This window comes from Lepidochelys olivacea, assembly GCF_965140295.1.
Source record: "Lepidochelys olivacea isolate rLepOli2 genome assembly, chromosome: 2".
Taxonomy (NCBI): domain Eukaryota; kingdom Metazoa; phylum Chordata; order Testudines; family Cheloniidae; genus Lepidochelys; species Lepidochelys olivacea.
In genome coordinates this window covers 139,198,314-139,213,656 of record NC_140412.1, presented here as the reverse complement: position 1 = coordinate 139,213,656, position 15,343 = coordinate 139,198,314, and the positions used below count along the sequence as shown (strand labels likewise).

Genomic DNA, 15,343 nt, shown 5'->3' with positions numbered 1-15,343 from the left:
ACTGACCGACAAGGAGCACAGGCAAGAGGTGCAGAGTTTGAAGCCCAGAGTTCTGGGCATAGTCTGGTACCTGCACATGGGTATCTGGGCTGGAGAGGTAGTAAAAAAAACAAACAAACCTAAAGCTATCTAAACTAAGTACTAAAACTACAATAAAGCTGGCAAAACTTCTACAAAACAGGTAAAACTATGCACCTTATCTTATTTAAAAGCGTGTCACAGACAAGGACAATGGAAGTTCTGACCCAAACCATGGGACAGTGAGAAGGAATTGGAGACGCGGTCAGTCCACCCCTCTCTTCATTGTCTCGGACAGAATCACAAGACAAACTGTAAACCATCAGTGGAATACAACTGGGACCATCACTCAAAGAACAGTCTCTTCCACACACTTTTCCCACATTGTGACTATCTGTCTAGATCTCCTGGAAGGATTTCTGGAAAATGAATTTCAACAAAGCTGGGCAAGCAGTAATTTCAAGCTGTTCTCTATTCACAGTGTCTTACTCTGATCTTTCACGCTCACAGCATTATCTTGTTGTGGAAACAATCTTCTGCTTCTAGTTGACATCCTCCCAACATGCACTAAAGGATCTCAAGGCAAAATTGGGGCATTAAGCAGAATTATGCATTTAATTACTGTCCACCTGCCCAGATGAGAAGCTTGCAGGAAAAGACAGTGACAGCGACAAAAGTTACGTGCTAAACATGCAAAAATTTAGGAAATGGAGGGGCGGATTCCCTGAGTTAAACAAGTCCATTGACTACCATGCAGTTGCTCCTGATTTACATCAACGTGAGAGGTGTATGAAGTCCAGAAAGGTTTTGTTTTATTTAAAGCACAGCACAGGGGTACATAATTAAAGCTAACTGTTAAAACAGATTATAAGCATGTTGCTAGTGCTACAAACCCTTACCCAATGTGCATGGCTTACCACGATTCTGCGGCCAACACCGCAAAACCCAAGTCTGGCCATAGAAATTAGTTAAAAGCTGGAAGCATTCCTTCTTCCCTCTCCCTCCTTTCTCCCTTCCTCTGCTGGCTTTTGAGGTGCTGGTTAATGCTCCTTAAACTCATTTCCTTGTGTTTGGATATATGAGTAATTATTCAATTTATAAGGAAAGGCCATCGAAGTCTTATGTTACCTATTTGCATGCTTCACAAACCATATTCACCTCAACAATTTCAAATCACTTCAGAATACACATTTTCTGTTTTTCCTTTGTCTATATACACTATTGATGTTGAACACTAACTTAGCTGTTATTGTAGATCATGTATATGGTGTGCAGCAAAAAAAAAATGTTCAGCAAAACCAAACATAATTAAGAGGGAGGAGAGAACAGCAAAAGAGTAGAGCAGAACAGGAGGGAGATGGAAGACTGGGGAAGGGGATAAAGAATGAGGAGAGGAGGGTATTGACTAGAAGGAGACAAAGTGCAAGGAGGTGGAGCTTGAAAAGAAGCAGCAAAGGTGATAGGAAAGAGGAAAAACATGATACCGAAAACTGAGTTAGATTCTCTAGTAGTCAAAAAATGAAAGTTACATCACCACCCAACTTCATGCTTCTTGTTTGCATAACTGAGTTCTAAAGTTTCATGATGCTAACAATGTTAAATAAAACAGCCAGAAATTGCCAAGTTTGTAAGCATTTCCCTTAACTATGCTCTGGCCAGTACAAGTGTTTAAATAAATCGAAGGATTTAGGATGGAGGGGGTTCAGAATCATACTTACATGTACTAATATTGCAGCAGTGCAATATTAATCCTTTTATCCTCCTATAGTTGAGCGTGTTGCAGATACAATCTACACACAGCCATATTAATACACAGACAGTGTGACTGAAGTATTAGGGATCTCTAGCAGCCTTGCCCGTAGAGATTCCACTACACCATGAAATATTGCAAAAAATAAAATACATTCAGGTTCCTCCGAGTTATTGAATATCGACTAACATTTAAGATATTAGTAAATTAATAATGTACATTTTTGAAGTGAAACAGTGTGATTGTATTATAGAAGTGAAATGTTACAAGTATCCCTTCCCCATTAAAACACCAAATACAACCATTCTAAAATAGGTTTTTAATACTTGTTTTGTAATACTGTGAAAGGTTGTCCTTAGACCATCAATGAAAAGAGATGCAATATTTTTTACATTTTTATATAAGATCAAATTATGTATCTACTGAAACAAAAACAGAATCAAACCTCCACCAAATGCTTCCTTGTGTTGAAATGAAAACCTGCTTTTTCTCCCAAAGCATTTATGTAAGGCAGATCCACTGTGCACTGTTGGCCCATCCTGTTATGTATTAGAGCTCCTGCCACTACTGAAGCAGTAGTCTCCCACATGTGACCTTGATCTATTGCAGACTACCATGAGACAACTGACCAGCCTCAACAAAGATCCAATAGCTCTGTGCTGAAAAACAAAGGCACTTTATATGTGAAGACAGAGTGCAACTGACTAGTATTGCCTACATTTCTCCCTGCAGCCAGCTCCCACTGTGAAATGTTTCTATGGTAGATGAAAAGTCAACAAGGCTGCAGTAAGACAGGCAGAAAAAAAGGAAGGAAGATAGAAAAGGAGGGGACATGAAAGCAAAATGCTGCAAAATGAGAGCAAAGCAAAGGTAACAATGGTGGCCTTAATGTTGGTACCCTGCATAAAGTTTTCCCTCCAACATAAGAACGGCCATACTGAGTCAGACCAAATGTCTATCTAGCCCAATATCCTGTCTTCCGACAGTGGACAGTGCCAGGTGCCCCAGAGGGAATGAACAGAACAGGTAATCATCAAGTGATCCATTTCCTGTTACTCATTCCCAGCTTCTGGCCAACAGAGGGTAGGGACACCACCCCTGCCCATCCTGGCTAACAGCCATTGATGGACCTATCCTCCATGAATTTATCTAGTTCTTTTTTTAAACCTGTTATAGTCTTGGCCTTCACAACATCCTCCGGCAAACAGTTCCACAGGTTGACTCTGCGTTGTGTGAAGAAATACTTCCTTTTGTTTGTTTTAAACCTGTTGCCTATTAATTTAATTTGGGACCCCTAGTTCTGGTTTTATGAGAATACTCCAAATACTCATGGCCCACAGTTCTCAGAATAGAAAATAAGACTTTTCTGGTAAACAATTTTTAAATGAATTTAGTGCATTACTGAGCCAGAATGACAGCGAAGTCGTATGTTAAGTAAGGCATAAGGAGGAAATGCTAGCTTCCCACACTGAACTAACAGCCTCCCTACCTCTAGGTGCTAAAAAAATGAATGCCCATTCCATTTTTACCCTCTCTGCTGAGACTCCCATGAGATTCATATTTGTTAGGGTGATAGCCTCTGTGATTTGCACACCTGTCCAGGTAGGAATTGGACTGACGCTACCAAGTCATTTCACACAAACCACCAAGCAGCAATCAGACTGCATACCACTTTGCATTTACCACTGACCTAGGGCCGGATTCAGACTGGTCCTCACTAGAAAACTGAGTAATTTGGAAAACGATATTGAGGAGTTGTGCTAACTGACACAATGTTTAACACACCTTAGCTGTCAGCATTGACAGGACTTGTGTGCTTAACACTTTAATCTAGTTGCAGATAAGCATGGCTGGAAGGACAGCATTAGCCATGACCAGCTGACAATGCTTAAGATAGCCAGCCCATTTACAGTCATGGCAATGTTGTGTTTAACACAGCATTTGTTCAAATGACCCAATTTTCTAGTGAAAACAAGCCCTGAGAGGTGACAAGGAGGGGGTATAGTCAGTCACTTGAGCCATCCAGTCCCAAGAGGCTTATCTTTTAGTACATGTCTTTAGCCCACTAACTAACTTCTAATAGATAAAGCGGGAGTGGAATACAGGAGGAGGACAACTACCAAAAAGAAAAATCTGTGATCCATCATCAGGTTCATTCCTCATTAATGTTCATGTTAAAATTATGTGCAGAAAAAAATTTCTTAAAATCCTGGTGAGAAACACTGAGGGGGAAAGTGAAGATTGATTTAACATTACTTGACATCACACAGAAGTGCTACACCACGCAGTATCCAATGCTCTGGAGGCTGGACGGTTTTAAGGTCCACAGCAGCAACGTAATTCAGGTCTGTTCGAAGTGGTTTTTTGTAGATTGGACATGAGTACAGACGAGGATCTTTTGAAGCTAGGAAGATGGAGGAAAAAACACACATGAAAAGATGCCCTGGGAAATGAGGCTGAACAGATAGGATGTTAGAGAGCAGAGCACAACCTTAACAGAAATATAAATACATCAAGTCAAAGTTCAGTAGCAGATAGCTCTTCTCAACAAAAGCAAAGGAAGTTCAGTTAATAACACACTGCTCACTTTTTTGCTCCTATTTTCAAAACATATCACATACAGTACCATGCGGAGCTCTTGTAAGTTTGGGATTTAGTATTAAACTACAGTACTTTGACAGAGTAAGAAGTTTAAATGAGCACCCTGCAGTGACTAGGATGCTGGCAGGTTCACCCTTCCACTCAACTTTTCTATTTTTGAATGTTTCATGCTGACACATCAAGATGTGAAAATTACCTTATTAAAATCTATTAATCTATTTTGAAATACCATTAGTAAGAGATTTTTTTCAGTACAATTAAATTATTTACACACGCTGCAGAAGTATACATTGTCAACCGATATTCTTCACTGTAAAACTGGGACAAAATATTCCAGGTTTGATTACTATATAAGTGTTTGTAATTCAGTATCTCAGCTGGTTTTTAATTTGCTTTTTAATATAATAATGATTGTTTTCAGCTTACAGGATCAGAGCCTTATTTGTCTATCAAATTGTCTTTTTGTAAGTAATACAGTTTATGATAATAAGACTTCTATTTCTTTCTTCCCAAACATCTGTAGAGTTCAAACTGTGCTAAACAGATTCATTCAATTTAGTGTTAAATTGTTCCCAGGCTGAGATCCTGTGTGTCAATCAGTTTGAAATAATTTTTATGGTTAGGCTGTAAGCTCCTGCAAATAGTAATTTATACTGAAAATACTGATAAACTGCATATTATAGGCATTTGGAATGTTACACTTGGTTAAGCAAATGACATACACAAAAAGAGCATGCCACGTACTGTCAGAGAAGATAAGCTACAAACATGGAATTCTGATAGCAAAGCACAGGAAACATAGCCTGTAAGCAGACTGTCTCTAACAGCTAAATGATTTGATATGTTTTCAGCTGTTTTCTGTGGGATTTGATTTCCTACTGCCTCCTTTATTTGCAAACATTAAAAATTCAGTTCCACAAAGCAGAATGGCCTCGACTTCTGTTCTCCAGCTTGTTAGTCTGCACTCTATTCTGACATGTCTTTTCCTCTTTGGTGACCCCAAATGTCATCCTTCACTAGCTCTTTTCTATCCTTTCACTTGGCTTCTGTTTGCTCAAGCAAATCCCCTCCACAGAACATCAGGGTTGCGGCATTTATGTGTACAATCAACACCTAGGTATAACACAGTGGTTCCTAAGAACGTTGTTAAATCAGTTCATTCCTGTAGTATTCAGAATGAATACTACCATGTGAATACTAGCATGTGTTCTCAGGGCCAGATTTAGGGGCAGGTAATCAAGGCAACTACCTAGGTTGCTGGGCTCAGGGTGCTGGTTTTGTTGTTAGCAACAAAAGGGAAAATAGAATGTTTGAAGAAAAATGTTTCAGGTATTCCATATGTGGATTAATTTTTCACTAACCAGAATGTTCTGGACCTCTGTGGAATCTCATGGAACCTTCCCAACTTTCTGAAAACTACCTTTTCCTTGAATCTCTTAGGATGTTGTCAGCCATGCCCTCGTGGGTATATAAGGGGTGGGGAGTCTCCAGTCAGTCAGTAAGATATAAGAATGAAGTGAAGTGACGTGAGAGCCCAGCTGTGATACTGTGAACTTTGCTTTACTGTGTAATTGTGAAAGTGTACTTGTGTTTTAAAACTTGAAGAGTGTAATTAGCGACTAAAAAAGGACATATTTAATGAGACGCCAGAGATATCTATCAAACCCCTATCTACGCAACAATATAAAAGAACTACTGTCACTTCTTTTGCCATGCTTAACATGTAATGTTTGATGACTTTCTACCACTGCAGAACATAGACTTTTGCTCTCCTTATACTGTGTTTTCTCCTGTAGAAAATAAAAGATGCCCTCGAAGAAGCCTTCAGGAGTTCAGTATAGGAACCAAAAAGCTCAGTTGCAATCTAGTTTGCAGCAAGGGACAAATTTGAGGGGAAAATATCTGGAACAGAACAACATAGACTGGGCTTTAGGCAACAGTGATCGTCCCAGTGCAGAAGAAATTGAGGAGCGAAGCGTAAATGATAGCAGTCCTATTTCTAAGAAATTAGCAGATTTACCTGAAGAGAAGGAATGGCGGCATAAAGGAGATTGATGACAAAGAAGAATGTGGCTCACATGAAAAGGAGAGAAACAATAAAAAAGAATCAGCCTCTCATGGTGACAGAAACAGCAGTGAGAAAAACTGCACACCACAAATCTATGCATCAGATCCTGCTTTATGGCTGGCGATCCTAAACTGTGCCGATATTTATTGTACAATTTTGAACAGGCTCGGCAAAACTGAGGATATGACATTTCTAATAAATGAGCAGAAGCAACACTTCTCAAAGTCAAACTGCAAAAGAGTGCTTGAAAACGTTAAGAAACTGAATCAGCTTTGGCTAATTTACTCAAAATCATCTCACAAGGCGCTCTGTTTTTGTTGCAAAATATTTGACAAAAATGTGAAATCATTGCTTGTTCTTTCTAGGTACAATTACTTGCATAACTTAGTTGATGCTCTGAAGCAACATGAAAAGCAACAACTGGCCATTTTACAGCCTACTCCAAATGGATGGAGGTCAAGTCTAGGCTCAAGCTGAACAAATGCATAGACGCAGAAAACCAGTGCATTATTAATGTAGAAATCCAACACTGGAGGAACATGCTACAGCATCTGATCTCAATTACCCTTTTCCTTGCAAAGAATAATTTGGCTTTCCGGGGCTTGTCGGATAAGTTGTTCACTGAACATATTAGTAATTTCTACGGTTTAGTAGAGCTCCTTGGGAAATATGACGATGTCATGCGTGAACACCTACTTTGAGGACTTCATAAAGAAGCTATGAACCATTAAGCTGGATATGACTCAGCAGTGTGCCCTTGTTGCCAAGAAGGCCAATGGCATTTTGGGATGTATAAGTAGGGGCATAGCGAGCAGATCGAGGGACGTGATCGTTCCCCTCTATTCGACATTGGTGAGGCCTCATCTGGAGTACTGTGTCCAGTTTTGGGCCCCACACTACAAGAAGGATGTGGATAAATTGGAGAGAGTCCAGCGAAGGGCAACAAAAATGATTAGGGGTCTAGAACACATGACTTATGAGGAGAGGCTGAGGGAGCTGGGATTGTTTAGCCTGCAGAAGAGAAGAATGAGGGGGGATTTGATAGCTGCTTTCAACTACCTGAAAGGGGGTTCCAAAGAGGATGGCTCTAGACTGTTCTCAATGGTAGCAGATGACAGAACGAGGAGTAATGGTCTCAAGTTGCAGTCGGGGAGGTTTAGATTGGATATTAGGAAAAACTTTTTCACTAAGAGGGTGGTGAAACACTGGAATGCGTTACCTAGGGAGGTGGTAGAATCTCCTTCCTTAGAGGTTTTTAAGGTCAGGCTTGACAAAGCCCTGGCTGGGATGATTTAACTGGGAATTGGTCCTGCTTCGAGCAGGGGGTTGGACTAGATGACCTTCCGGGGTCCCTTCCAACCCTGATATTCTATGATTCTATGATTAGTGCAGCAAAACAATTCAAGGATAATTGACCGACCTTATGGCAAGGAAGGTGCTTGATAACATATTGATACGGATCAACAAAGCAAAGGACTACACCATAATAATGGACTTCACTCCCAACATTAGTCACAGTGAAAAGATACCATTTACAGTAAGATTTGTTACTATCACCTACTGTAACACTATAACTCTGGTCCACCCAATATTGGTGCATAGTTCAATTACCTAATGTTAGTACATTTAAGTTACTCTTAACATTAAAAAGTTTCTATAAGCTTAGAGGAAACTTTTTTTTGGGGGGAGGACTTATAATAAATACCGATTTACAGATTCTAGCATGCAAATTTATCGTCTTATATGACAGGGATAAATCATGAATGCAAATCATGCATCAAAGTCATGAAATGGAATACAAATGCAATAAAAAATAAGGTATTCAAATGTTTAACAAATGGAGGAGGGGAGGTGCCGAAGACGCTCCTTGCTGGGGGCGCCCTTTGGTCTAGGGTCAGCCCTAACAACCCTACTGCAGAGTTTGGAGCTTCATTCTTGTAAAGAAGCCTAAGTTATACATGTAGCTCCACTGATATTTTGGACTATCAGACAAATATTCAATGAAAAAAAGGATTCCTACTTCATTTACAACGCACTTCAGCATTTTAAGTAGTCCAAAAAACTGTGTAGGGAGGAGATAAAATGGTTTTTGCTTCCACTGTTATGCTGCAACACCACTACTGGGGTAGACCAGAATCCTGAGTCTTAAACATACATTTTGTTATACACTGAGAAATATGTAATATAATGGTTAAGCGTATTGGAAGTGGAAGACAAAATGCTACAGTCTTCCAGAGGTAAAGAAGGTTAGGAATCATTTGTAATTGCATATATTCCAAAAATACAGCAACAACAACAGTATTGTGACATATGTTTATAACCTAATTAGAGGGTCAGTTTTCAAGGCAGGGACCATCTATTACTATTCATGAGATACGACTTCAAATCCTGATTGTATTCCAGTAGATCCTAGAAGCCCCCCCAAAATATAATATATTATAATTATATTTTGTGGGGGCTTCTAGGATCTACTGATATATATATATATGGCATTATGGATAGGCAATAACATAACACCCCTATGCTCTGAATAATTATTAACAATTGGTCAAGTATATGTAAAACAAATTAAAATTAAGCTGCTATAAATACAGCATAACCTGAAGCTAGTCACTTACTGTTGTTCTCTGCATAAATCCGTATGACAGGCATCATTTCAAAGAGCACCTTGGGCTTAGACTCAATGATTTTTAAATTTCTTCTGTCCCAACCAGCTCCTTCTAGATAGAGTCCATATACATAGACGCCCTCAGGGGGAGGAGTTGTGATGTCATCCTTCATCCACTTGGTGACTTCACTGCACAGTGCTACACTGTCAAGTGCCCACCCTTTGTTGGCTCGAGTTATTTCCTATTCAAAGCAACAATGAAGACTATGGGTAAAATTTTGAAGAGGGCCTATGATTTCAGACAATGATTTCAGTGCATAAAGGGCCATCCTTGAACTGCATTTTCACAAAAGTAATTACTTTAAATTATCATCAAAGCAAACATTTACCTTTTTTTCAGTACTCTCTATGATTAAAGCAGCATTATTTCCCTCTAGTTGAGCAGCAGGGTGTTCATTTCATAGCAAATTAAGTATTTTGCTGCCAACAACTCTTGTCCCTCCAAAAAAAATTCACTTTTGAGACACAAGTCATTTTTAGATTCATTTTCCCTTCCAGATAAATAAATAATGAAAAATGCAGTAAGAAGGTACCAGAGTTAAACAAGTCTGCCTTTTAAAGGTCAGTTTGCAGTGTTGTAGCTGTATCGGTCAGAGGATATTAGAAAGACAAGGTGGGGGAGGTAATATCTTTTATTGGAACAAATTATGCTGGTGAAAGAGACAAGCTTTCAAGCTTATACAGAGCTCTTCCTCAGGTCTGGGAAAGGTAGCTTATCTTAAAGGTCAGGACAGCATACAAAAAATAGTCTGACTATTTAGGCTGATTTTTCCTGGATGATATATTATTAAAAAGAGGTCTGAACTAATTTATCTGTATGTGTGATTTTCCATTTTATATTTGTAACATTATAACTCATTAATGTAAGTACTATGACTTAGGAGGAGAGCCATAAAACATCCAGTCAATGATATGGCTAACTGGCTTATCTGAGTGCGAACATTAAGAGTGACTGCTTCCTGGAAGAGTGGGAACATTAAGTGAACATATAATCATTGAGTAAAAGAGTCCTAAATCAACATGCTTATGTACTCTCTGGAACTACATGCAGTTCTGTTATTGGAGAACTCTGTCCTTTCTGGGGCATGAAATGTGTCACTCCACTATATAAGGCTGGAAGGAGACTTTCTGCCATAAACCAGGCACAAAATGGAACATGGTAACCTTCGAGATTTGACTTGTGTTTAATTTTTCTTAAAGCGTGCAGTTTGTGTGTATTATCTACACTGTATATTTTAAAAGGTCATTGCTGATTCCAAGATTTTTCTAACATACCTTATAATAAAAGCCTCTTATATCATCTGGTTGTTTGATTTGGGGAGATACTTGCTGAGGAAAGTGATTACTTACCAGCTTTCAGATCTGGAGAAAGGCAATAAAGTATGTTAACAGTGCAGGGGTGCATTGTACTTTTGACCTCTCTTTCATTCACTCCCATAGGCATCCTTTGCAAGTGATACACCTAAATCTGCACTCTTCTCAAGAGTGGAACCCCGCAGTTCACCCCACTTTTAAGCTGAATCACCAGGTTACAGCATCTCCTGTATGCAAGAATTGTATTACCTTTGCAAGCGTTTCAGACCCTGCTACAGAATTCTCTCTAGGTGCTTAGGACTACCAGCATGAAAAGACAGTTACCTTTTCTGTAATGAGCACTGGTGCCGGAAGCTTTCCCCCTAGCAGTACCCGTACGGGGGGGAGCACCCCCCATAACCCCTGGAGTGGCGCCTGCCTGGCACGCTGTAAGGGGAGCTGCGCGCCCCCCCACCCTCAGTTTCTTCTTGCCAGACAACTCTGACAGAGGAGAAGGAGGGTGGGATGTGGAATGGACATGAGCAACACATCCTGAAGAACACCAGTTACGGAAAAGGTAACTGTCTTTTATTCTTCGAGTGATTGCTCATGTGTATTCCACAATAGTGATTCCAAGCTATATCTGTTGGAGGTGGGTAGGAGTTCACAAGTTCCCAGAACAGAGGACAGCCCTGCTGAACCCGGTGTCATCCCTGGTTTGGGGGACAATAGTGCGAGGTGAACGTGTGAACCGAAAACCACGTGGCAGCCCTATAAATGTCCTGGATGGGGATGTGGGCCAAGATGGCAGCTGACGAGGCCTGCACCCAAGTCGAGTGTGCCCTCACAATGGGTGGCGGGGGGACACACGCCAGCTCATAGCAGGAGCGGATGCATGAAGTGATCCAAATGGAAAGCCGCTGAGTGGAAATCGGCTGGCCCCTCGCGCACTCAGCTGAGGCGATGAACAGTTGCGAGGACTTTCTGAACGACTTGGTCCGCTCGAAGTAGAAAGCCAGAGCCTGCCGCACATCGAGCATGTGGAGATGGCACTCCCCACTGGATGTGTGAGGCTTGGGGCAGAGGACTGGTAGGAAAATGTCCTGATCCATGTGGTAGGCAGAGACCACCTTTGGGAGGAACGCAGGGTGTGGGCGGAGCTGGACCTTGTCCTTATAAAAGACCATGTACGGCAGCTTGGAGGTCAGGGCCCTGAGCTCTGAGACTCACCTGTCTGATCCGATTGCAACCAGGAAGGCCACCTTCCATGAGAGGTGAGACCAGGAGCATGTGGTCAGTGGTTCAAACGGGGGCCCCGTGAGATGAGACAACACCATGTTTACGTCCCAGTGTGGGACCAGGGGTCTAGAGTACGGAAAAAGATGGTCCAAACCCTAAAAGAACCAGCCAGTCATAGCACAGAAAAATACCGTGTGCCCTTGCATCGGAGGATGGAAGGCCGATATGGCTGCCAGGTGTACCTTGACTGACAAGGGCGCCAAGCCCTGGGCCCTCAGGTGCAGGAGGTAATCAAGGATAATCTGGAGTGGGGCAGCCACTGGGGAGACACCCTGGTCCACCGCCCACCTAGAGAACCGGAACCACTTCGCCAAATAAGCGCAGCGAGTGGAGGGCCATCTACTTTCAAGGAGGATGCGCTGAACCTGTTCTGAGCACATCCTTTCCTCTCCGCCTAACCACTGAGCAGCCTCAACGTGAGGTGAAGCGCCACGAGGCTGGGATGGAGGAGGCAGCCCTGGTCCTGAGAGAGCAGGTCTGGGCGGAGTGGCAACGGCCACGGCGGAACTACCGCCAGGCCCGTGACAGTCCCATATCAGTGCTGTCTGGGCCACGCCGGGGCAATCAGGAGGACCCAGGCCTTGTCTGTCTACCTTCTCCAGGACCCTGCTGATTAGAGGGAATGGGGGGAAAGGCGTAGAGAAGCTGGCCCTACTAGGACAGGAGAAAGGCATAGGAGATAGCGCCCCTTCCCAGACCCCCCCGGAGCAGAACCAGGGGCATCGCTGGTTCTGCCGAGTCTTGAATAGGTCAACCTGGGGAGTTCCCCATCTTTGCAAGAGCTGGTGGGTCAATTCCAAGTGGAGGGACCACTCGTGTTGCAAGGAAAAGTCCCTGCTCAAGCAATCCATCCTCTCATTCCAGGAGGTAGGTGGAAAGCCTTCAGGTGGATGTTGTGGGCTATACAGAAGTCCCACAGCCTGAGGGCTTTGTGGCAGAGGATCGGGCCCCACCTTGCCTGTTGATATAGAACATTGAGGCTGTGTTGTCCGTGAGGACCCTGACTACCTTACCCTCCAGGTGCGAGCAAAAGGCCATGCACACCAGCCGCACCGCCCTGAGCTTCTTGATGTTTATATGTAGGGTCGGGTCTTGAGCTGACCACAGAACTTGGATCTGAGAGTTCCCCACATAGGACCCCCAATCCAGGTCCGATGCATCGGACACCAGCTTCAACGACAGGGCCCTGGCCCTGAATAGGACTCCTTGGAGCATGTTGTTTGGGGCGGACCACCATGGTAGGGAGGTGATCACAGAGTCCGGCATGGTGAGGACCTTGTCCATCCTGTCCATGGCCTGACAGAACTTTGAGGCCAACCAGAGCTGGAGGGGTGTCATCCTGAGTCTGGCATGACGGACCACGTATATGCATGCCAACTTGTGACCCAAGAGTTGCAGAAAAACTCTGCCTGTTGTCACCGGGAACCTTGTAACCAAGTCGATGAGACCTTTCAGGATCTCGAATCTGTCTGGCGGGAGAGAGGCCCTGGCTGACACTGCGTCCAGGAGCGCCCCGATAAACTCTATGCGTTGGACCGGGACTAATGTGGAGTTGGTGTTGTTTACCAACAGGCCCAAGGCGGTGCACATGGACAGGAGGAGCGCCATGTGATCCCTCACCTGTGACTAGGAGGTGCTCTTGACAAGCCAATCGTCCATATAGGGAAATATCTGGACCCCCTCGCCATCCAAGGTAGGCCGCTATCACCGACATGCATTTTGTAAACACCCTGGGGACTGTGGACAGACAAAATGGGAGGACCGTGAATTGGTAATGATTCTGTCCCATCACGAAACAGAGGAAGCGCCTGTGCCCCTCAAATATGTGGATGTGGAAGTACGTGTCCTGTAGATCGAGGGCAGTCCCTGGGATCCAGGGAGGGGATAATGGAGGCCAGGGAGACAGTGCGGAACTTGAGTTTCACCATGTACTGGTTCAGACCTTGCAGATCCAGGATGGGCCTAAGCCCCGCTTTGTCCTTTGGGATAAGGAAATAATGGGAGTAATACCTCTTGCCCATGAACTCCTCAGGCACTGCCTCTATCACTCCTAGTCCTAGGAGGCCCCCCACCTTCTGCTCGAGCAAAGCTTCGTGCGAGGGGTCCCCGAAGAGAGACGGGGTGGGGGTGGTTGGGCGGGGAGGAAGTAAACTGGAGGGTGTAACCCCAGGAGATGGCGTTGAGAACTCATCGGTCCGAGGTTAGCTGCGACCATTCCGGGAGGAAAGCACACAACCGGTTGGAGAAGGGTAGCTTTATAGGGGGTGGATCCCTGGTGAGGATTGGCGGGGTGCCCATGAGCGTCCTGTCAAAAATGCCTTTTCCCCACCTGCTTGCCCTTGGACGACCCAGGCTGGGGGACAGGCCGAGACTGCCTTTGAGGGCATCTCTTATAGTCCCGCTGCTTCTTATGGGCAGCCTCACACTTCGGGAGGGTGGCCTGGGCAGGAGTCTGCTGCGGCTTGAACTTAGGTTTTGCCGGAGCCAGGACATAGAGGCCCAGAGTCTGGAGGGTCATGCGAGAGTCTTTCATGCCATGCAGCCTTGTATCTGTTTCCTCCGCAAACAGAGCCTTCCCATCGAATGGGAGATCCTGCATGGAGGACTGTGCCTCGCTGGACAGCCCAGAGAGCAGGAGCCATGACGCCCATCTCACGGACACCGTGGAGGCCATTTATCATGCAGCCATGTCTGCAGCATCCGACGCTGCCCTAGCGGCTACTGTCCCTTCCTCCACTAGTGCCCTGAATTCCTTCCTATTGCGCTCCTGGGGGGAGTCCTCAAACTTGGGCAGGGAGCGCCACAGATTGAATTCGTACCGGTCCAGGAGAGCTTGATGATTTGCCACTCGTAACTGGAAGCTCAAAGATGAATAAATGTTCCTTCCGAAGGAGTCCAGTCTCCGAGAGTCTTTGTTCTTTGGGGTCGGGGCTGGCTGATTCTGCCATTCCCTGTGGTTGACCGACTCAACCATCAGAGAGTTGGGCGCTGCGTGGGTATACAGGTACTCATGCCCTTTAGTGGGTACAAAGTACTTGCGTTCCGCCTTTTTAGGGGCCAACGAGGCCAGTGTTTGCCACAGGGCATTTGAAATCTTAGCCACCACTTCATGGAGAGGCAAGACCACCCTACCCAGGGCTGATGGGGACAACATGTTAAATAGGGAGTCTGAGGGCTCCTCCATCTCCTCTGCTTGGAGGTGGAGGCTTGCTCCCACCCTCTTTAAGACTTCTTGGTGGGCCCTGAAGGCCTCCTGCAGGGCAGAGGGGGGCGGGCTGCAATCACCTTCTCCGGGCGGGGCGAGGAGGCCGGTGCAGTGCTCTGGGTATCAGCCAGCACTGGAGGGTCCACCACCTGGTTGGACTCCGGGCATGGTGCTGAGGATGTACGTCCCACCGACTCCTTTCTCGGGGGTCTGGAGAGGGAGGCCGACGGTGCTTCCGAAGCTCCGGCCACAGAACGAGCTCCCACCAGGGGCTTTGCTGGAGGCCACGGTGCCCGCTGGTACCATTGGGCTGGCCACGACACTCGGTGCTACTGCACCTGCTGTGGCAACAGCGGGACTGGCTGTTCGGGTTGGCTGGCCTGACCCATCGAAGGACGGCTGTCAATGGAGACTGGGCTGGTGTAAGATCTGCTGCTGTCT

General features: G+C 44.6%; 1 protein-coding gene across 1 annotated transcript in view; it reads right to left on the bottom strand.

Moving 5' to 3' along the window:
• Nucleotides 1–2,072: 2,072 nt before the first annotated feature.
• The window catches only part of DNAH5 (dynein axonemal heavy chain 5), a gene marked incomplete at its 5' end in the record, with an annotated part of 254,247 nt that continues 240,976 nt past the window's right edge, over nt 2,073–15,343 (bottom strand). The window contains 2 exons of the mRNA XM_084621096.1: nt 2,073–4,172; nt 9,056–9,287. Of these exons, the coding sequence (XP_084477222.1) occupies nt 4,021–4,172; nt 9,056–9,287 (384 nt within the window). The 3' untranslated portion in view covers nt 2,073–4,020. The remainder of the gene's footprint in view (nt 4,173–9,055; nt 9,288–15,343) is intronic.